General features: G+C 38.4%; 1 protein-coding gene across 1 annotated transcript in view; it reads right to left on the bottom strand.

Moving 5' to 3' along the window:
* Positions 1 to 2,647: 2,647 nt before the first annotated feature.
* PTGFRN (prostaglandin F2 receptor inhibitor) overlaps positions 2,648 to 23,824 on the bottom strand; it is an 85,663-nt gene continuing 64,486 nt past the window's right edge. Inside the window, exons 7-9 of the mRNA XM_007485261.3 lie at positions 20,447 to 20,554; positions 8,227 to 8,532; positions 2,648 to 6,339 (exon numbers count right to left, since the gene is read on the bottom strand). Of these exons, the coding sequence (XP_007485323.2) occupies positions 6,173 to 6,339; positions 8,227 to 8,532; positions 20,447 to 20,554 (581 nt within the window). The 3' untranslated portion in view covers positions 2,648 to 6,172. The remainder of the gene's footprint in view (positions 6,340 to 8,226; positions 8,533 to 20,446; positions 20,555 to 23,824) is intronic.

The raw sequence follows: 23,824 nt of genomic DNA, 5'->3' as shown, positions 1-23,824 counted from the left end.
TCATTATTAAGATTATCATAGAGCTTTGAATAGAGTCTGACAGAATAATTACTAATAGCTAGCAATTATATAGAGATTTAATGTCCTCAAAGTGCTTTATTTATTTGGTTATTTTTGGTATTGTATCTTTAGGGGCTAGGACATAGTACGTGACTGTCAATAAGCTGTGCAGAGCATAAGGCTGGAGTTGTGAAAGGAGAAAAGAACTGGAGGACAGAGGAAAGGTGAACATTTGTGATTCTTTCTCTTTTGGTCCTTGAGGACTTAAGATTCAATATATCTAACTTTCTGGCCTCCTGGATATCCCACAAAGTCTAGACTCAGATTTGCCTGTTGCCAAGAGACCAATGGCTGAAGCTCAAACTGCCATGGCAGATGCCCATTGGGTAGGGCACAAGACTTGGAGTCAAGAAAACTTGGGTTTAAATCCTGCTTAAGAAGCTTATTAGCAAGGGGTTGTTAGGTGGCTAGAGTAAGGCTTAAAGATGGGAGGTCCTGGGTTCAAATCTGGACTGAGACACTGCCTTGCTTTGTGACCCTGGGCAAGTCACAACCTCCACTGCCTAGTCTTTACTGTACTTCTGCCTTAGAATCAATACAGTATTGATTCTAAGATGGAAGGCAAGGGTCTGTTGTTTTTTTAACTAAAAAAATTTTTTTAAAGTAACATATTAGTTGTGCAACCCTAGAAAAGACACTCAGCCTTGGTTTATACAAGGTGGGGACTGGATTCAATGGGTTTAAATAAACCCTTGCTCCTATATATCAAGCGCCATAGAATTATAAACCGTTGACTTTATTTATCCATTTTATGAATAAGCAAAGTGAGAACCCAAAAGATCCAGTGACTTATCCAAGGCCAAACAGTTAACAGTAGAATTAGGGCTAGAATCCAGGTCTCTTAACTTTCTTTTAAAAAATATCCACTCCCCCAATTACATGTAAAAACAATTTTTAACATTAAAAAATTTTTGAGTTCCAAATTTTTCTCCCTCCCTCACCTCTCCCCTCCTTGAGATAGTAAGCAATCTGATATGGATTTTACATGTGCATCATGTAAAATCTTTTTCCATAGTAGTTATAAGGTCTCTGAACTTTTACACCAGCACTTTAGCCCTTCCTCTTGGTAGTCTAGGGCTTCACCAGAACTCCACGTTTGATTTGCATATTGAATGGAGGCTTGCAATGCAAACCTTTCTGAAGTGGCTTCCAGTTCTTCATATTTTATTTTGATGGGGAAGGAGAGTTAGGAAGCTGCTTTGAGTTTATTGGCAAAGACATAGGATGAGACCTTGGAATAGACCAAGATGGAGGTAGATGGAAGAGATCAATCAGTAAGCTCTCTTACTACCTACCTCAAAATACTATGAGTTTGGATTAGGAAGGTAGATAACTAAATCATCACTTAATAGGATCATAGTTTTAGAACTAAAAAGAACCTCAGTGATTTAGTTGAAATACTTAAATTTTTTTTCCAGATTATATATTGATACAATTTTTAATAATCGTTTTCTCAAACAAAATCAATGTACCATACTGTGGCCTTGGTTGGGATTAATTTACAGGAAAGACAGAGGGAAAGGGAAACAGAACAGGAATGGGAGAAGAAGGAAAGCATGTTTACAGACATTTGTCTTTGATCAACTTTAATTCATTTCAAAATTTACCAATGGCAAAACCATTTCAGTTTCTGCATAAGTGCTATTTTGGTATATGTAAACCAACCTTGACTAAAGACAAAAGGATGTAGCAGAAAGAATCATATCATTGGAATCAAAGGAAGTGGGTTTGAATCTCGCCTCTGTAACTTACTAGTTTTACAATTAATTTCCCTTCTGTGGTTTTCAATTTCCTCATCTGTAAAATGGAGACACTGGACTAGATGGCCTGACGTTGTTTTCAGCACTAAAGCTTATGACTGTATTACATGATTTTACTCACATCAATAAAATTGGTGTGGTTTCCTCCCAGGAGAGAAAGAATATGCATGAGGCAACCAGATGACTTTTGGGAATCTAGCAAAGTCTAGAGGGGCCTGGTGGTCACTGACTCTTTCGCTGCTCCTTCCAAGACAGGAGGAGCACCACTCCTGAACTACCAGGGGTGGCAGAAGAAAGGGTAGTGTCAGGTATTCTTGTATCCTCTCTCAATTTCAATTCATGAGTGATATCAGTTAAAGGATTTCTTGTTTCCAAATACAAATGTTGGCTCTCCATGGGCTCACGAGTCATAGAACTCTTCTTTAGCCATGACCAGGTCATGGAACACTTGTGTTCATTTCCTCTGTTGAAAATTGAAAGTACAAGAGTTCCCACTTTCATCCTGCAGGTCATTTAAACACCCAAGAGGTAATATGAGCTCCCTGAAAGGGTGCTATGGGGGTATACTAAACAGGATAGCCTAGCACCTAGATGTTCTTAAAAAGCAGGTTCATTTCTACCCCTTCCTTTTTTATGTAGCATCATGAGGCATCAGTTTTGTTGAGGTCATTTAAGTTTCTATGACTTTTATCCTTGAGAACAATCTAAAATGTTTTAAGGGTTCAAGGGGAAAAAATCTGCCAGATAAAGAGAATGACAGACACACGACATACATTTCGCCATGGGAGGGGAGGAAAGAAAAGGACAATACCAGGCTTTTCATATGCTTTGACTTTAAATTAAACTTTCTTTAATGAAATTAGAAAAAAAACCAGACCGTGTATTGCATATTATTTGTGATCACAGTAAAAAACACAATATAATTAGTTCAAATGACACTGAGTATGGACAAAAATATGCAAACCATTTGTCTAAGCAAGTTTCTGTAGGTTTGTGAGCTGGTGTTTCCGGTCCTTGTTTCTCGTGTGGGAAAAAGTCTATATGTTCTCCCCAAGTGATGTGCATGCTGGGTGTGCCACTAAGAACCTGGTGGATCAGAGGAAGAAGAATGCACTTACCCGGGTCCTGGTTCTCTTCTTCCTCTGTTGTCAGTTGCAAAGCTAAAAAATAGTTCAGATTTTTCTGCAAATAGCAAGTTGTATATTGCTTATTGTCCCTGCTGGGAAGGCTCAGTCTCTGGGTCACTGACTTCAGTGACAAAGTAATGGCTGCCAAGAGTCTGTAGAACAAAATGCAGAAGGGAAAGTAGACAGAAGGGTCTTGATACCAGGGGTCTTCTGTGCTGGAACTTCAGGGGAAGGCTGGGAGAGTGGGGAGAATCTAAAACACTAGCAGTCGAATGAAGGAGACTTAAGAAATCTTTAAATGTGAAGATGGATGAGTCTCTGCATTTTCACTGTCCCAAGAGACTTTCTTTACGGTGTCAGTTTGTATTTTTGAAAACATCAACAACAACAACAACAACAACAACAGCTTTAGTCTGTCTATAAATTTTGGTTATTTAAGATTCACTCATGTGGATAACCCTTAGGCTTTTTCTAGGGAATATATTTATGACAATCGAGTAGCACAAATAAATATAAGTGGCAACTGGTGAGCATCAAGGGTTCTAGGGCCCTCTGCCATTCCAACCGCTACTGGTGGCAAGAATCTCTCCACGGGGATCCCTACATGGTGTCCCAAGAGAGCCCTCACCAACACATTTCACAGTAAAGAAAGAGAAAAGGATGGATAGTGAGACAGACAAATGATCAGCAAAGTTTATTTTCCAAGTTGATGCAAGGTTTTTTGGCATGGTGTCCTGGGTCTGCATCCCTCACAACGAGCTATGGAAGTAGGCATTTTGGGGAAGCTCCTCACATTGCAGTATCAGCTCGTCGGGGAAAAGGCAGAGGGCCTGATTCCCCACAAAGCCTTGTTAATGCTAGTGGCACTGGCCAACCAGTCTGTAACATAGTGTTCAACCCTCCTAGGGCAGCAAGTTCCCCCTCCCCCTCTGCCTTCGCCCCCCCACCCCCCACCCCCATAGCTGGGCGCCCTTCTCTACTAACGAGAAAGGCCTGAGTCATGAAAACCCTGAGTTTTCTCTCAGCAAAATGGTAGACTCCAAAGTGCTCAGAGTGTGCTGGCTTTTAACTAGTAAAAGTTCTGATGTCTACTTTTGATTCTGGAATTTGCTGCCTTTAGAAGAGCCTGACACCTCTCTCCTTGGAAATAATACCATAAAGAAATGGTGTCTATTTTAGCGTTAGCTTGGGGGTAGGGAAAGGATAAAACTTAATGCTATTAAAATCCTACAGTTTCTCCCTTTGGTCATCCCAACTCTTGCTCCATAAAGAGCATCAATAGAGGGGTACCATCCTGTCAGGGACATACACACCCGGCATTCCAAGGCCCTGCTACTGTCCTCAGGGAGCATTCTTGCCCCGGATAACTAAGGACTCTCATGGCCCAGACAGGGCACTCATTGCATGAGCAACCCTCTCTATTAACAGAACAGAGAGGGAAATCAATGTGGAGGCCCACATGATCACGGAGACTGTAATCAGTGAGAAGAGGGGAGCAGGAGAAGCTGGCAGAAAGGGAAAAGGAAAGGGCTCATCCTGCCAATTATATGGAAATGGGAATACATGAATACTCTTCTTTGGGACCTGACTTTATTGCTCAAAACATACCCCCCCTCCCTGCCCAACTCCCCCTTCCTTGGAAGACAGCGCTGTGACTGCTCCTTCAGAATGAGGATGAAAGCATAGCAGACAGGAATCTAGGCCATGAGTCATCAATGGGCCTCAGAAAACCCCACTGGGATGCTTCAGAAAGGCCATGCCGTGCTGGAGACACTTTGGAAAGCAGGAGAGTGCTAAGGGAAATCTTTTTTAAAAGCAGGGGGAAAAAGAGCCTCAGGACAAATAACATTGCTTTCTCTCTGCTTTGACCCAGTCCCAGCCCTGATTGGCACAGTCAAGGAAAAGAGCCGGGTATTCATTCAGCAGGCTGTTTACGTGAGAATAGATGGGTTTTATTCCTCTTCCTAACTCTGCCCTCTCCCTTTAACACCCTGTTGAGCTTCCTAAAAAGACCTGATGGATATAAAAGGCCATGGAAAAGAATGGCTTTTCCGCCTTGTTTCTGATTCCGTTCAGGTAAGACAGCCTTGGCAAAAATATTCCCTTTCCCAACAGGGGAGTCAAAGCAACAAGACTGGCATGTTACGTTTCTGCAGGTGCTCCCATGAGGTCCATCGAAACTGCTGCCACAGCGGCTGCCTAGCAGGCAGGAGAGTGGAGGAAGTGTTGGCTATTGCACCCCAACTGGGTCTTAGTAATCTCATTGTCCCTCCTGCCCTGAGCCATCCAAGGTCAATCTAGGAGGTTTGCCTCCCTAGCTCATCTGATTATTTGCTTGAGGGAAAGGAATACTCAGAGCTGCCTATGCTAAAAATTGGCATTTCCCCCCCTTAATCCTCCATTTCTTCACAGGCCTACTTACCACCACTAGCAAAGGGGGTTGCTGGGTTTTTACTTAGCATACATTTTAAGGCTGAGGTGGCAAGGTAAGGTGTTCGGTGGAGTGTTAGGTTCTAGGGTGGCCAGTCCGATATTCTAACACTGAAGGAACAGAGGGAACAAAGAAGCAAAAATGCCTTCCAATTCAACAGGAAACTAAGTTTCCATATAAAGTGTAGCATAAGCCCCTGAAAATAGGGGGATGATGATAAAAGCCACAAGTGGGCTTTTAGCAACAGCGCCATGCTGTCTCTAAGCAGTACTAGAACGTCCCATTCAGGAGATCTTAGCAATAGTGCCTCTGAGTCGACAGAGACCTAGTAGAGTGAGCAAGCAAATAGTCATCCAAGACAAAGGTCTCTAAATCCTGCCACCCTCTTCTCTCCACAACCCCCTCTCAATAGACAAAATATATAGATATATAGATATATATATAGCATGGAGCTTATAAGAGGGTCTAGAAACCGGTAAGAGAAAAAAAAAACAGACAAGGTTCACTGTTTAAAAAGCCCCACTTGGGAAAACATACACCCTATGAAACAACCAATAACATAGAGAACAGAGCGTTGTCCCTTTAGAAAGTGCCCCTACAAGAGTCAGTACTGGTAAACATGTCCCTTGCTCTCAGTTCTTAACATGCGGAAAAGAGAGAGCTGGAAGTCCCACCTGAGATTAGAGAGGACTTTTCTTTTGTTAGTGTAAAACACTTCACTCTAAAATGTCACTGTCCTCTTCTCACCCATCTCTCCCAGAAAGACAGACAGTCCATCTTTCTCAGGCTCACACCTAGTCCATTTCCATTGACATGAGCCGACGTCGCTCTCGTCTCGTTTCTTGGACTTCCTTCTTACAACACCAGTGGGAGCTGCAATAGCCTATGAGGCAGGAGATGAGGCCGATGATGGTGGAGAGGCTGATGCCGATTAACAGAGGATACTTGAAGGCATTCAGTACTGTGTGGAGGAGGAAGAAGAAGGTTAATAACGTAAAGCAAGCCAGTTCTAATCTTGATAACAATAATTCATTCAGTAAAAATGGTTGAATATTTTCTTAGTGACTTGTTTTTAATTAGCTTAATGTCCCTTTCCCAAATTCAATTTGATTCAATTCAAACATTTATTGAGGGTCTACTATGTACTATCTCCAAAAGCCTCCTGATTTTAGGGGGTGTCATTGTTTCTATTTTATATGCAGATGAGGAAATAGGAAAGTGATTCTCCACTGTCACATAAAGGTAAGGAAAATAGGCAGTATTCAGACCCATGCTCTCTTCCCTTCTTTAATGCTGCCATTTCATCCTCTCAAGGGAGGAGTGGGGTGGGGGTGGGGATTCCAACTCATTTGGCCATCTCTAAGTATCATTTTTTTTAAGGAGGGGGTGAGAGCAAGTGTGGCATAGAGAGTCAGCCTTGAAGTCAGGAAGACCTGAGTTCAAGTTCTGTTTCTGACTCCTTTTGGCCATATGACCTAAGGCAAGGTGATTAATATGCTCCTAGGCAACTCTCTAAAATTATAAATCATGCTGGTCTACAACACTGAAGATAGTTTCTTCAGTGGGAACTCCCTGTGCTGATGAAACCACATGCCTGTTCCCTGCAAAACAGATATTTTATATCAGTCTATGTGTTCCAAAATTTGTGAAGAAATGAAATATTTGTAAACCAAACATCATAAAAGCACCAGGACAGCTGGCAATTTAAAGAAATATTATGATGAATCCTTTTGCAAAGTAAATCATCGCTCTCTTAATATTCTCTATGAAGTTACATTTTAAACAAAGTTAACTTAGAAGCACTTTACACCAACACTCACATTCAGAGGCAATTCATTAATAGTCACTTGAACCCAACAATAACTACACAAAACTGAAATCCTGTATCCCCACCCACCCACCCACAGAATGATAGTCCTGCAAGCTAGCAGAAAGGAAATAGGCTGTCAGTCTTTAGTCTAGCATTGATTCTAGGAAGTAATTGATGTTTGTGTCAAAGGGGTGGGTATCTCTACACAGTGGCTTTATTTAGAAAATGGACATTCTCTCTCCTTCCCTCTCCCTCCCTCTCTGCTTTCCTCCTCTCTCTCTCTCTCTCTCTCTCTCTCTCTCTCTCTCTCTCTCTCTCTCCACATATATGTTTCTTTTTAACATTATTTCTTTTAATAACTTTTCTTTATTTTTTTTCCTACCAGACTGAAAGATTCATTAGGGCAGAGAAAGAACACTTAAACTTTGTATCTCCTCCTAGCTCCATTATCCCCACACAATAGGAACTTGATAAACATCTTTTTAATTAAATAGTTCCTTCCCATTACATATGGGGAAAAAAATCCAAGTTAAGATTTGGAGGAAACAAATAAGGTATTTACATATGAATTTAAAGGGCAAGAGGATTTAAAATATCTTTTTAATCTGTCTACATCAGGTAAACCCAATAGGCTTTGGCTGCTTACTTCTGCAGTTAGGTTTAGGCTTATACTAAAACCAGAAGTTTTAACCGAGGGCCCAAAGATATCCACAATTGGGTTTCGGGGGACCTTGAATTTTTAAAAAAATGTTTTGAGAACCATATTTTGGCATGACTGGTTTCCTTTGTAATCCTATGTATTTTACTTTACATGTTAAAAAAAAAGATCCCAGTATTCTGAGAAGCTTTCCATACACGTCACCAGGCTGCTAAAGGGGATTATCTAAAAGAGGTGAAGAATCATCTTTGCTCTAGATAGAAAACAATATTCACTGGGACAAATTTTTCATTCTAGGTAGTTTCTATGCTGTTGGTTTCAATAATGCAGACAGAAGGCACTTCCCAAACACTGAGAAAATAAGCACATGGTGTCCATACCATCCATTTTCACGGTTACAAAGATGGGCTTGGATTTGATCTCTGTCTCCCGCTGCCAAGACCCTGTGGTTGACTTGACCCATGGTATCACAGCACAGAAGTAGTTCCCAAAATCTTGGTCCTCAGAGCCATGAACTTGTAGCAGGAACTCCATCACACTGATCTTCTCTAAGCTGAGATCACTCTTCCAGGTTCTCCGGGCCTTGTTCACAACACCTTTCCGATCCAATGAAGACAGAAGGACAGCAGGTTTGTCCAAGGCAAAGGAATGGACAGCAAACCAGGATACATCAAAGGACATGTCATCTAGAGTGGAAAATCAAATGAGAAAGAGTAATCAGTGCACTATACAGATCAGGGCCCCTGTATTCAAACATGGAAAATAACAGAGGAAGAAAATTACTGTTACTGAAATGCACAAAACAGAAAATTAGTCTCTGGACAAATGACTTTCTAAATACTTCAGTAAACTGAATCCTAAAAACAAAGGAAGTTTGATGGCATGACAATGGGTAAAGCACTCGACTTGGAATGAGAAAGACCCAAATTCAGATTCTCAGACATTATTAGCTGTGTAACCCTGGAAAAGTCACTTAGTCTTGCTCAGCTTAGTCTCCTTGCCCATAAAATAGGCATAATAGTATCATCTAATTGGGAGGATCAAATAAGATGATACATATACTTTGTAAACTTGGAAGCATCATATCTTAGAAATTAAATGGGTTAGGGTTACTAACTCATATTTCTTCTTAATTGGGAAGGAATACAATGTCCTTTTCCAGTGACAAGTAGGGAGGAAAAAGAGAGAGGACCCACTGCAGTCCTGAATTTCAAACTTCTTCAAATTTGGGGAGTAGCTTTGTTCTCAAAGTCCAAACAAAGGTCTGACACATTTGGCTAAAAACCCCAGCTACATACACATAGATTTCAATGATGTGAAAGATTTGCTTGAGCACTGGCAAAGATAGGTAGAGAATCCTGAGAAATAAGAATAGTTTAGAATTCAAAAGCCATGTGTTCCTTTTTTCTTCTGGAAAAGTGCTTAAATTTATAAGATTTAATAACTATTGTTTAAAAGTCAGACCAAGGAAACTGGGGATGGTCAAAAAGCCCCAGAGAGTAATGTTGCTGAATTTTAAAGTACTTTGTAAAATTAAAGTTCTAATAGAAGCAAATAAAATTTATCATGGGCCTATGAGAAATAAAATTTTGGGGACAAGTAATAATTCTTAGACAATATGAAAATAAAGCCAACTCAATCCTCTATAGGTTAAAGGTATGTTTGCCATCAAGGGAATAGCAACCCTAAAACAACAGCCACAAAGAGAAAGCTGGGGACACAGCTGGTAGTTTCAGGAAGGATTCTGCCTAGGCCAATGGAATTTTAAAAGTACCTCACCAAGCCATTTAATTTAAATATCTAATTTTCTAAACAATAAAAATGAATATATCTATTATTAATTTAGCAAAATACACTAAGGACAACAGAAAGGGCAATGTAGTAATATTGATGATGTTTTTAAGATCTTAAGTATTAAATGAATGCAGGGGTAACACTAAAAATAGCCTTTTCTATTATGAAATACAACTTACAACTTAGACTGAGATAGAGTCCTGGATTCAGAGTCAAAATGACCTGACCTTGAATCCTACCTCAGACATTTACTAGCTATATGTAACCCTGGGCAAATTCCTTACCCTTTCTCAATCTCAGTTTTCTCGTCTGTAAAATGGGGATAATAGCAGCATCTATTTCACAGTTATGAAAATTAAGTGATAATATTAGTAATTATTATTACTGAAAAATAACATAAGAAACACACCCTCCACCATGATAGGAAACATTATTATTGAGGTAAGGAGGGGTAGCACATTTTTTCTCTGTTTCCATTGCTGAGAATGTTTGGCTCTAGTCTTTTCTATACCATAGCATCACACACACACACACACAAAATCCCCTAAACACCCACAGGATGGTTGGATGAAATCTAATGACAATTTGTTTTTAATTAGTCAGACTCTTCCACCCACACACAGACCAAAAGGGCAAAGTTCCATAGGCTGTGGCCAGCAAGATAACAGGCAGCCAGAGCTGGCTGCAATTATGCAAGAGAAGAAAGCTTTTAGTGCAAAGAACAGTTGATTCATTGGTGGGTTCACAGACTCTCTGGGTTGGAAGGGCCTCAGGGGTCATCTACTCTAACCCTCACCTGAGGATTCCTCTTCATTATTCCCAAGATGAGACTCAGTGACTTCAAAATACACACAGGAAGAGTACTGAAAATCTTGAGCTTGGCACATTCCATATATGGGCTTGGCAGGCAAAAACAACATTGTCTTTTGGCTTAAAGGATTTCTCTTCCCTTCTTCAATGACAAGAATCTTAATGTGGAACCCAGCATGGAATACCATTCTGGATCTCTAACACACATAACCATTAGTCCAAAGGGTAAATGTTGCCAGGGGATAGAAAGGAAAAAGACATGGGGGCAGAGAGTCCAAGAGGGAGTCCAAATGAGATTAGATCATAACAACTCACAAACAAATGTGTGGTGCTCTAAAGTTTGTAAAGCAGAGTTCACACATTTTAAGAGTTCTGATTTGGGGAAAAATCATTTCCCATTGATTTATGAGTGCAACAATCCATATCACACATCATTTCTACCCATAAAAATTCTATCTGGACATAGATAAACCTGAATCAAGACACAGGCACTCCTTAAGTGCCAACTGTTCTAGGCACTGTGCTAAGAGGGGTTGGGGTAACAAAGATTTGAGTGCCTTGATGGTTCCCACTCATAATACATGAATGTATTTTTTTTTTTGCTTTTGCTTTTTAAATTGTCTTAATTTTTTGGAAATTGGAAGTGCTTTGAGGAGGAAATTAAGAAGAAAAAAACTACAAAGAGGACAAGGGGAATCCTAATCTGTGTGAGAAGGCTGGATTGCCAAAGAATATCACAGAGAAGGATGGGAAGAGAAAGATTCACTTAACCTCTGGAACTCAGTAATACAAATTCATAGTCTCCAATACTTTCTATAGAAGTAGAGGCTAGATTAATTAGCTCAGGAGAGTCTTGTGCTTCATGGACTGATGATTGTGGATGATAGCTGCCATCAGGAGAATCAGTCTTGGCAATTCTGCTTTCCCAAGAGCTCTCCCATTCATCTCCTTCTTTCCACTTATACCATCACCATACTAGTTCAGGCCCACACATCTAAGCAAGATCTTCCAAACCCCTAGATTCCAGTTTCTTCCATCCCCAATCCACCTTCCACAAAGATGACAAAAGAAGCTTTCAAAAGCACAGATCAGACCATACCATTCCTTTCCTCAAGAAACCTCAGTGATTTCCTATTACCTACAGGTTAAAGTACAAATTCCTCTGCTTGGCATTTATAGCCCTTCACAACTGAGCTCTAATCGACTTTTCCAAGCCTTTGTCACATTACTCTCCTCCATATCCTCTACATTACAACAAAAAGGGACTATTTGCCAGACTCTTAAGTTAGAATCTCCTACCTCATCTTTGCATAAACTGCTCCTCATCCCTGGAATTAGAACCCATAGTTTCCTTCATAATTCAGCTAATGTGCCATTTCCTATTAGAGGTCTCCCCTCACCTACCACTTTAATCCTTAACCCTGATGCTAATGTTGCTCCCAGCACTCTACTGATTATTTTGTATTTATTTTATATATACAATGTGTGTTTATTTTATATGTGCTTTGGGTATATTTATTTTGAGTATACTATTTGTGTTTATTGTGTACATATTATTTTGAATATAATGTGTGCATTTATTCTGCATATGTTGTTTTTATATATACATGTTTATTTTTATATGTGTGTGTTTATTTTGAATATACTATGTGTGCTTATTTTATATATACTGTTGATTTTATATATACAAGATGTTTCTATTTTGTACGTGTTTTCATTGTATACATCCTACATGTGTGTTTATGTTGTATATATTAAGTGTATATTTATTTTATATACTATGTATATGTTCAATTTTTATATATTATGTGTGAATTTATTTTGAAAAAAATTAATTTGAATTTATTTTGAATGTGTGAATTTATTTTGTATTATATTTGAAAAACTACGTGCTTGTTTTTATTCTAACAGAACAAAGCAAGCCATTCCAAGACAAGTAATGCTTCATTTTCATCATTATACCCATAGGGCCTGGAACATAGCAGGTACTTTAATTAATGCTTATGAGCAGTCTTTCTTGATCTCCTTTATTGTTAATGCTTGCTCCTTTGAATGATCACAAATATATTTATCTTTTTTATATAGTATAAATGTGTGAGAGAGAAATCCAGAGACTTTTGAAATGGGAAAAGCCTGGAAAGACTGCAAAGATTCCATCAGCAGTGGTGGGATGGGATGAGAAGGTTTGGAACCCTGGGAAAGGGAACAACCCAGAAGGAGTCATTTGGTCTGCTCTCTCTTGACTTGAGACTTCTGGACTTTTGGACTGGACTTGAAGAAGTGAGTAGTAGTAGTCGAGATAGGTTAAGAAGACATTTATTTGTTTATTTACATAAATAATTGAGGAAGACATAATTTTCTCTGAGACAAATATGAGAGACCAAACTGAGATACTCCTGAGTTTTGTCAAAACTGAAGAACATTACCAAAGATGGCTATTCACATGGGGAGAAATTGCAATTCAAGAAGGAACTTAGATATGCCCCAGGGAGACCATGAAGAAGACCCAAATCACTATATATCACAAAATATTTATAACTGCACTTTTTATTCTAGCAAAGTTTTGGGAAACAATGTGGATGCCCACTAATTAGATAATGCCTAAACAAATTGTGGTACATGAATATAATGAAATACTCCTGTGCGGTAAGAAATCATAAACATGAGAAATTCAGAGAAGCACAGAGATTTACACAATATGATTCAGAGTGAGGAAAGCAGGACCAGAAAACAACAAATACAAGAGAACCATCAAAAACAATTAGCAATGAATGTTGAAGTACTACAATGAACAAGAATGGCTCCAAAGGTCAGCTAAGAGAAGAATCCTCTACTCACTTCCTCACTTCTTTTATTTTCAGATGTTTGCAAAGCAGTGATTGGTATTGATGACTTCTTTCTCTTCTTATTTTTTAAAAATATTATGTCATATAGGATGGCTCTTCAGGAAGGGAAGGACAGGTATATTGGGAGAGATTTTAGTAATGTAAAAAAAAAAGAAAGATCAATAAAAATTATTTCTTTTGAAAAAAAGAAGAAACTCAGAAAAAAAATTTCAAAATCATGAATCCTGGTAAGAAAAATCCACTAAAATTCCATAGGCCTATAGTAGTGTTTCATCACCAGTGTCAACTGAATATGGGGGCTTCTGATAAGAAAGTGGGTCTTAGACATAAAGAAATAGTTTAAAAAGATGGTATCTGAGAACATTATTTAGATGCCTGGGCCACAGATTAAAATATAAGAATGATGGGCTCTTGGTCAGCAATAGATTCCCCTAAGAAAGGGTAGTAAAAAAAGAAAATTTCTGGAGTAGTCTTAAAAATCTGATCCAAAAGACTTAGAGAGAATATATCTTTTGAGACAGCTAACACAGAACAGTAGGTACTACATAGTAAGAAGACTAGTACTAGATTTAACCAATGACTTACAAGAGATAGTAACAAAGAAAAGAATTAGAAACAAGACCCACAGGGGCAGCTGGGTAGCTCAGTGGATTCAGAGCCAGGCCTAGAGACGGGAGGTCCTAGGTTCAAATCTGGTCTCAGACACTTCCCAGCTGTGTGACCCTGGGCAAGTCACTTGACCCCCATTGCCTAGCCTTTACCGCTCTTCTGTCTTGGAACCAATACACAGTATTGATTCCAAAATGGAAGGTAAGGGTTTAAAAAAAAAAAGAAACAAGACCCATGATCTTGGGTACTATATGCACAATAAACAAGGAGATCCTATTGCAAGAAGACAAATTTGGCTTCAACTTTATACTGAGACTTGGTGGGATGGAACCCATGATTGCTGCTAGATAAAAGATTTGGTAGAAAAATATTATATATTAAGAAGATATTCTAATAGAAGGAAATTCAGGGCAGGAGGAACAACCAGATAAGGAACTCAAGAAAAAGATCATGGGATTTAGAGCTCTAAGAGTCCTTAGGATTCTTCAAGTTTAATTTAACCCAACACTCATTAAATGAAAAGTAGGTATGAGGCACTAGATTAGATACTAGGGATAAAAGGAACAAATTGTCAATAGTTTGTACTCTAAAGAATAAATTCCACTAGCTTTCATCTAGTTCAGCCCATTTTATATATAAGGAAAATGAAGCCTGTTGTATGTAATAATTTTTCAAATTGCTCGCAATTCTATTTCTGCACTATTCCACTAAAACAGTACTAAAGTCACCAAGCATTTCCCAATGTCCAAGGCCCTTTTTTTTTCAATATTCATACTAGCTTGCCTTCTCTACAACATTTCTTTCTATAAGTCAAACTCATTCTTTCTTACTGGATACTCTCTTCATCCTCTTATCCCACCATATTCTCAATTCTCTTCCTTGGTTCAAAAACCTAACATAGATGCAAGAGAATGTAGTGACAGGGATGTCTAGTTTTGGTGATAGAAGATTTCAAAGAATTCAGAGAAAAGATGGGCAGAATCTCTGCCCTAAAATTCTGCAAGGGAAGCTAGTCCCAAAGTTGTGGGAAGCTCAAGAAAGAAAATTTGAAATTACAAAAAAAATTTAGGAAGAAGAAAAAAAAAACAAGAAGCCATCTAAAGCTATCTAAAGGAGATAGATAAAGAACTCCTTGACTAAATTGAGATTTTAAAGACATACATAGAAAAAAGAAACCAGGGCAGGTAACTAAGCATGAATATAAAAGCAAGCCCTAGAAGAATAGTGTCAAGAGTGCTAAAAAAAATCAGAATGAGAAGGCTAGTTATGAATGCTAAGGACAGTGAAAATGATTTTTTAAAGCTATATTGGGAAAAAGAAGAGGATCAAAGAAAGAACTGCTGCTGAGGGATAGATGATATAATGAAAATGAATGATGGAGAATAGGGAGTTCACTTCTTATTTGGATCTGTTTTTTTCTGCCAAGGAGAATGATCTTTAGATGGGAAAGAACAGAATAAAGTAGGTTAATAGTGATGTGAAAACACAATATAAGTAAGAAAGTAGTAGGAGAATGCCTAGATGTCCTCAATGGGTTCCAAACACAAGGCCCTTTTAGGACTGAGAGACTGATTTCCAAATCTTTATTAGTATTTTTTGAAAGAATGGGAAAGGAACTGAAAGACTATAGATAGAGAAATGCCTTGATTTCTTTTTAAACCCTTACCTTCCATCTTAGAATGAATACTGTATATTGGTTCCAAGGCAGAAGAGCACTAAAGGCTAGGCAATGGGAGTTAAGAAACTTGTTCAGGGTCACATAGCTGGGAAGTATCTGAGGCCAGATTTGAATTCAAGATTTCCCATCTCTAGGTCTGGCTTTTAATCCACCAAATCACATAGCTGCCCCTAAAAGTCCTGATTTTTAAAAAGAGAAATAAGTGGAGACTTCAAAGTTTAAGTTTGATTTCAATTTTTGGCAAAATTCTAGAAAGCACAATTAGAAAGATGGTCTATTCTATATATATTATATACATATAATAACCTAGGAAAGGAAATAATGATCACCAAGAGCCAACATGATCTCATTAAGGGCAGATCATATCAGAATCAGTTTATTGTTTTGTTTTGTTCTGTTTTGACAAAGTCTATAAACCATTGGGGGATTTTATAGATAATTGTTTCACTAAACTTCAGCAAAGTGTCTGACAATACATTAGGTTAAAAAAAAGTTAAGATTTTAATGCAATATTAAGAGATGAATAGTGACCAGAACATAAGCATTAACAGATCCACTGTTGTCTATCCTGGTCTGATCATATATGGACGTTTTCTTCAGTTCGGTTTTAGGAAGAATACTGACAAGCTGGAGATTTCCCAGAAGATAGTGACCAGGATAAGGAGAAGATTGGTAATCAGAACACAGAACTATTGGATGAAAGAATTTGGGAAATTTAGCCTGGAGAAGGGATTTAGAGGGACTGCTTGGGTTGGATTAGATGTCTCTGTGGTCCTTTCCAACCTCATGATTTTGCTTCTAAATAAGTTTTAGTTAAAATGAAAGTTTCTCCATTTGAGATAGGCAATTAAAAAATGTTCTCTTATTTCCTTTTTCTTTCATTTCTACTTCTTCATTATGCCATAAGAACCACCATGTTAGTTTGAGCTTTTATATCACTGGCTTTTAAAGGCAGTAAAGGTAGTTCACCTAAGGAGTAGAGCCATTCCTTATTTCTGGGAATAGTATTTACAGCTAGTAAAGTTTAGGCAGATGTCATTTCAATTCTTATTTCCTATAAATTCTCTTCTTCACCATTTCAAAGTTCGGGTCTCTAACTTACCTCACCACTCATCCCTCCATGGCAATTTTAGAATTAGAAAAAGTTCTTTATTTGTCCTTGAAAAGTCTGGGTTTGAACTATGGCTCTTCCCCTACTACCAATATGCCTTCTATGGTCCTCAGTCTCTTCATAAGATAATGAAGATGTTAGACTAGATGAGTCCTAAGATTCCCTTAAATTCTACCTAGTATGTTCATATGAGATGATTAGTTTTAGTAGCAGCAAACCGTTATGATTCATTCTCTTCCCCATGCATCTTTACTCAGATTCTCAATAAATTTTCTCCTATAAGATGGCCCCAGATATTCCTCTACTTATCAGAATTCAGTCTCATGTAAGCTTGTTTTCATACAGAGGCACGCTTTGTTTTCCTTCTATACAGAGGTTCAAGTCAGTTCACTTCTGGCCTATTTCAGATCTAAATCATTCACCATTCTAGAATACCAGAGTGGAAGTACTTCTAAACCTTTTCATAGATAATCCTTCAATCCTATTTTTTCAGTTTTCTTCCACATCAAGTGACTTAGCAGTCACTGTTTCCCCAACCATCTTCCTCTCCAAATCCAAATCTATTAGAAACTATAGCTACAATTGCTATAGGTCTGAAAAGTATGGTAATATTCAGTACCACAAAGGAGAAGACTGGAAAAGTGGGAAAGAAATGCATGTGATAGAAATTAGCCTTTAGGTTTCTCTTCCTCCAAAGCTTTCCCTGGGAATATTATATATAAGAAATAAGACTATAATATCTCATTAGACCTCATATGGAAGGAATATTGTATTCAGTTCTGAGAAGAATAGTGATAAACTCAGAGAATGTCCAAAGGAGAGCAACCAAGAATGGTGCTTGAAAAGTTGTTAATGAAAGAAGGGACTGAACTCTCTTGGACCAAATAGAGTATAATCAGAAGCTATGAGTAGAAGTTGAAGAAAGAACAATTTAGCTTAGTTATTAGGGAAAAAACTTCCTAATAATTGGCACTGTCCAAGGGTGGATTGAATTCAATAGAAAGGTGGTCAATTTCCAATCATGGAAGTCTTCAAGTTGAAACTGGATGACCAGTTTGTCAGTGTAATAATGGAGACTCATTTTGTATATGGGTGGGACTAGATGGTAGTGATATACTTTCTAGCCTTAAAATTCTATGTCTGAATTTAAAACTTCTTCTAAGTTTACAAGGGGAAAATTGGTAGCAGAAAAAACCTGGAATAGGAAAGGTATGGATAGACCCTGTTTTTAATGTTATGAAGGCATCTTAGTAGCTGAAAGATTCGATATCTGGACCCAGCCTACATTTGCCTTTACAAATCAGACAAACAGATATTTTTGCTGTTCCTCATACATGACATTCCCTCTCTCCTTTTTGTGCCTCTTCCTAGTCTATTTCCCATAGCTAGAATGTACTCTATATTCATATATGCCTCTTAGAATTTCTTATTTCCCTCAAAGCTCAGCCTAAGCATCACTTCTTACATGAAGCCTTTCCTGATTCCTTCCTTCTAGCTGTGGATGCCACCCTCCAATTACTCTATTTATTTTGTATACAATTGTATATGTACGTGTTGAACCCTATTCTCTATATCCCAGTGGAAAATAGGGTCCTTGGGAGCAGAGACTGTTTCTTGGTTTGGTATCTCCAGAACTTAATATAGGGGCTGGTACATAATAGGAATTTAAATTCTTTTTGATTGATTGAAAGAAGGAAAGAAACCATTCAGTCAGTTTAACTCAAGCTACAACTAGTTTGTCCATGGGTGGGGCCCAAGTCTACCTGAATAGTTCCTGTATTAAAAGAACATGGTCATTATATAAAAAATATATGCAGTGATGGCAAACCTTTTAGAGACCTCATACTGTGCCCTGATCTCTCCTCATCGAGTGATGGGTGTACCCCTCTCCTCCTTACTCCACACAAGGGAGGGGAAAAGTGTTCCCATTAGGCTGCTGGGCGGAGGGGTGGGTGATGTAAAAACATGTCATCAGGCACAGTGGAGAAGGGGAAAGAAGCAGCTCTGTTCAAAGTTCCCCTGCCTTTCTAGTAACAAACTCTTGGGGGGGGGGGTACAAGGAAAGTGGCATGCCCACAAAAAGTGTTCTATGTGCCATCTTTAGCATGTGTGCCATAGGTTCACCATCACTATCTAGGGTAACAATAATTTTTGTATGGGCAGAAGAAAAAATGCAACACTATTAGCATAAACAGATGATTGGAGGCTGGGGAAATGGCAGATCACTGTCTCTAGCTCAATTTGACCATCTATCTTGCTTTATGGGTTCTTTACAATGGGAGACCTGAATCTGAGTGTTACAGGTTACATCTAAAGAAAATAGCATAGAGGCACACAGAAAGGAGAAATGAGACTCAGGGGATACTTGGAAAAGAGGACCAAGGTGTTCTTTCTCCAGGCATTTAAAGCAAAATGAGAAACAGACATCCTTTCTCTGACTTGTTTAGTCACAAAGTGAGTGGGGAAATAAGTTGTATCTTAGACAGATTCCCAAAGCACTTAATGGACGAGTGACTTCTGTTAAGCTTATTTGCTTGTTCATTCATTTAAATACTTTTTCAAGTGCCTACTATAATTGGGATATATCATTTTGCATAAGACACAGTCCCTCCCCTTTAAAAGAGTTTATAATCTAGTAGAGGGCATAATCTGTATTTATTTTGGCACTTTGCAGCCATCCCCAAGCACTCTTGCCAGCCACTGCTGCCTTTGCCTCTTCCCATCAAAAACTGGACTCCAATAGGAGACCATGGGCCGTGATTGGTAAGTTTTAACTTTATTTTGTCCAATTCCAACCACTTCCTAGCTGTCTCCAAGCCATGCTATCTCGCATGCACCTGCCATCTACCTTCTCTCTTCCAATATGGACTCTCTCATGTTTATTGTCCCCCTCCATTTTAGAATTCCTTGTGGTCAAGGTCTGTCTTGCTTTCTGGCATTTGTATCCTAGCACTTAACATATGGCAAGCACTTAACAAATGCTTTTTCAGTGACAGCTAGGTGGCTCAGTGGATAGAGAATGAGGCCTGGAGATGGGAAGACATGGGTTCAAATCTGTCCTCAGATACTTCCTAGCTGTGTGATCCTAGACAAGTCACTTACTCTCATTCTTTTGCCTTAGAAATGTTATTTAGTATTGATTCTAAGACAAAAGGTAAGGGTTTAAAAAAATTCTTTTTTATTCATTCACTTCTTAGGCATTTTGTATTTACTTGTTGGTGTTTTGGTTTCCCAAGGCAGGAATTATTTTGCTTTCTTGTAGCTGTATTCATAATAGCAAGTTCCTGGCATATTAAACAAGATAGCTATCTATGTATCTGTATATCTATCTATGTATCTCTCTGACTACATACCTATGCTTCTATGTATGTCTGTATCTATCTCTCCATCTATCTATTCACCTATCTTCCAACAAACTTTCCCTCTCGCTCTTTCTCCCCCTCTCTCTCTCTACCCCCCCAATTCTCCATAGTTATCTATATAGAAACATAGAGATACAGATAGACATATATTTTTCATTCATTCATTTTATATGTATTCATATTTTTTTCTTGGTTTGCTGGTTTCCATCCTTGGACAAAAGAACTGTTTCTTTTCTACCTTTATTTCCCCAGTATCTAGCCCAGTGTCTGACATATAATAGATGCTTAATAAAGATTAACATGATAAAATGTGTACATGAAAAGAAATAAAGTCACTATCCTTTTCCCCCTAACCTCCAATAAAGTGAAGAAGAGTAAATGGACAAATACCTGGGTCGAGTGAAGCTCCTTCCAGAGAGATGATGCAGAAGAGTTTAATCAGATCTCCTCGATATACTGTTGGAGTGTCAGAATGCACTGAAACATTAAATGTAGGCCCTGCAGGGAAAAAAATTGTGGTCTTATTGTTTACATTGCCTTTGTTCAAGATTTAACTCCTAGACTTTTAATACATTTTAACATAAGTTTAAAAACATACAGCTTCTTTTTTACCCCTTAGAACCAGTCTGAGACAACAGATAAAAGATCTTTTCTACATTCAAATACCAAAAGCTTAACGCTGCCAAAAGAACAGCATCTGAAAATCAAGAATAATTTCTTCTTTCCTTTTTCCTTCTATGATGCCAAATGAAGTATGCTCCTGTATTTACCTTGCAAAAGGACCCAGTAGTAGGGAGGCAAGAATAAGCCTGACTTGCTAATGCCTAAACAGGGGTAAGCTGTGTTTCAAAGCTGGGTGAGGAGCTATCTGATTCAAAACTTAGAAACAAAGAAGAAAGTAATCACAATTTTTTTATTGTTGTTGTTCAGTTATTTTAGTCATATCTGACTTTATGATCCTATTTGAGGTTTTCTTGGCAAAGATACTGGAGTGGCTTGCCATTTCCTTTTTCAGCACATTTTACAGATGAAGAAACTGAGGCAAACAGGGTTGGTTAAATGACTTCCTGAGATCACAAAGTTAGTAAGTGTCTGAGGCTGGATTTAAATTCAGGTCTTCATTACTCTAGGTCCACTCTATTCACCAAGTTATCCACCTATTTCACAATTTTTTAGCCTACAGGAATTTTTGTGACAGAAAGAGTTGAGGTGTCATTCTGAGGAGGAATACCTTTGCAGACATATTTCATACCAGGAGAAACTGAAGGACTAAAATAGTAAGAAATCTTGCCTGATAACATTTCTTTTATTTACCTTTACAAAGGGCTCCTTGCTTATGCTTAAAAAAAAAAAAACTTCACTATTGAATAGTGAAGAGATCTATTTCCATTCACCTTGGGTTTTGCTTCTTTCTCTTTTCTTTCTTGTAAAAAATGTTATGTTTTCAAGGGAAACCTCAAGTACCTTTTAAGAGTACTTGTATTTCTCATGTTCCCTGTCAGCCACGGTGCAGGATGAAGTTCCTACCACAACACTGATCCTGGAGACAAGATTGCTTTGGGAGGAGGCAGGGAATGACACACTGCAAACGATGATCAATTTTACATAGGAGCAATTTTCTTTTAACAAAGACAATGCTATTATCACAGGTCTTTAGTTAAAGATTTTGAGATGTTTTCATTATACTTAAGTTTTATGGTAATGGTATTTTCAAACTGGAATCTGACCAATTCCTAGTTTTATGAAGAGGGAAACTGAAGTTTGAAGTGACTTGCCTAAGGTTAAATGGAGAGTAAGCCAGGATTCAAAAACCTAGTTTCTTTGACTCCAGATTCAGTGGCCCTTCTACTATATTACATAATTTCCAAGATAGAAAAGAGGGATCTGGACTAGGAATCAGGAGACTAAAAGTTCTAACCAAGAGCCAGGCCCTGGCCTCAACTTTTTTACCTCCAAATTTCAGGAGATGGAATAGATCATCTCAAAGGCAAATTTATCAATTTCTAGTATGTCCCCTCACCAATCCATTCCCCAAATAGCTACCTCAGAGACTACCTCATTAGTCTCACAGTTTAGCCATGTCACTCCTATCAGAAATCATCAGTGACATACTTTCTCTCTCTCTCTCTCTCTTAAAAACAATTCTTACTTTCTGTCTTAGTAACAACTCTAAGACTGAAAGGTCACACAAATAGGGTTAAGTGACTTGCCTTGGGTCACACAGTTAGGAAATATCCAAGGTTTGATTTGAACCCAAATCCTCTTGACTCCAGGGCTGGCACTCTATCCACTATGCCACCTACCTGCCCTTAGCAACTCCCTCTTACTTCTATGATAAATTATCAACTCCCAAGCCTAGAATGTAGAGTTTTCATAGCCTGCTTTCCATATACCTTTCCAGCCCTCTTTTCATATTATCTCCCTTTACTTACTCTGTTTCAGAGAAGACTGCCCATTAGCTATTTGCCAAACTTGACACTCCATCTATTTTCTCCCAGTCTTTTCACAGACTCCATCCTCTCCCTACCATAGTCTTTTTTTTTTACTTCCAACCTCTTTACCACTTTCTAGTTTCTTTTCTTTTTGTCTTAAAAATACAACAACAACTTGCCTTCTGTCTTTGAAGTATCAATTCTAAGAAGTGGTAAGGGCTAGGCAACTGTGGTTAAGTGACTTTTCCAAGGTTACACAGCTAGGAAGTATCTGAGGCCATATTGGAACCCATACCTCCCTGACTGCAGGACTAGAGCTCTATCCATTCAGCTCAGGTGTCTGGTCTTTTCTGATCCTCCCACAAATGATCTCCTTGTCTCTGAATTTTCTCCTACTTTTTGTGTGCTTGTTATATACCCCAATAGAACAAGGAGTAGTTATTTTCTCTAAATCCTGAAGACCAAATACAGTGCCTTTGGACACAGTGCTTACAAATTGTTGCTTGTTCAGTTCAAGATAAGATACATGAAAGGAGATAATGTTTGATCACATTAATATACACTCTCCTTCTCCCCCCCCCCCATAGCCTGAGTCATTAAAAATAAAGCAAAGTAGTAACCAGTGGAGAAGCACTGGAGGGAATACCCAAGAAAAAAATGAGATGTGGCCAAAGGAGTGGAGAGAAATTAGTCACCAGGGAGGGATGCATTACAAAATGCGGCTTAAGGTTTGCTGCACACTTAAATGATAGCTCTTTTGTTATCAGAATATACCAAGTAGTGTCTGGAGCCTTCTATAAGCACTTGATTTTGAAGGTAACTTCTCTGTACATTCTTGTGGAAGGTTTGGTAGAAGAGGAAACCACCATCACATAACATAACCTTCTCTTTCAATTTGGGAAATTCAAGAGTATTCCCTGTGTCTAAACAATTCTTGAAAAGTGAGTTTAGAAAATATAAGAGAATAAATGGGCAGTTATCATGGAAATGATTTTTAAGGGTCAAGATGGCAGGCACAAGAAATATTAGTATATAAAGAATGTCACTTCCCCAGCTATACATATACATATATATGCTAGGACTGGGGAAAATGGACTAAGAATTTTCAGTGGTCTATGCTTAGTCCTATATAGCAGTAAATCAATCAGCAATTTGAAACTTGTGGTGAACTGGCCTCATTTTCCATTCTACAGGGCTATCAAAACTGACAACAACACTAAGACTTTTGGGACCCCTGTTTTATGCTCCCACAAATTTCGAAAAAATTTCTATTATTCATCGTGATTCTTACCAAAGACAGACAGACATACTCCCTCTCTACACAGCTGCCCTGGGT

The sequence above is a fragment of the Monodelphis domestica genome, chromosome 2 (genome assembly GCF_027887165.1).
Source record: "Monodelphis domestica isolate mMonDom1 chromosome 2, mMonDom1.pri, whole genome shotgun sequence".
Taxonomy (NCBI): domain Eukaryota; kingdom Metazoa; phylum Chordata; class Mammalia; order Didelphimorphia; family Didelphidae; genus Monodelphis; species Monodelphis domestica.
The sequence above is the reverse complement of the archived record's forward strand: the minus strand, read 5'-3'. Positions and strand labels throughout refer to the sequence as shown.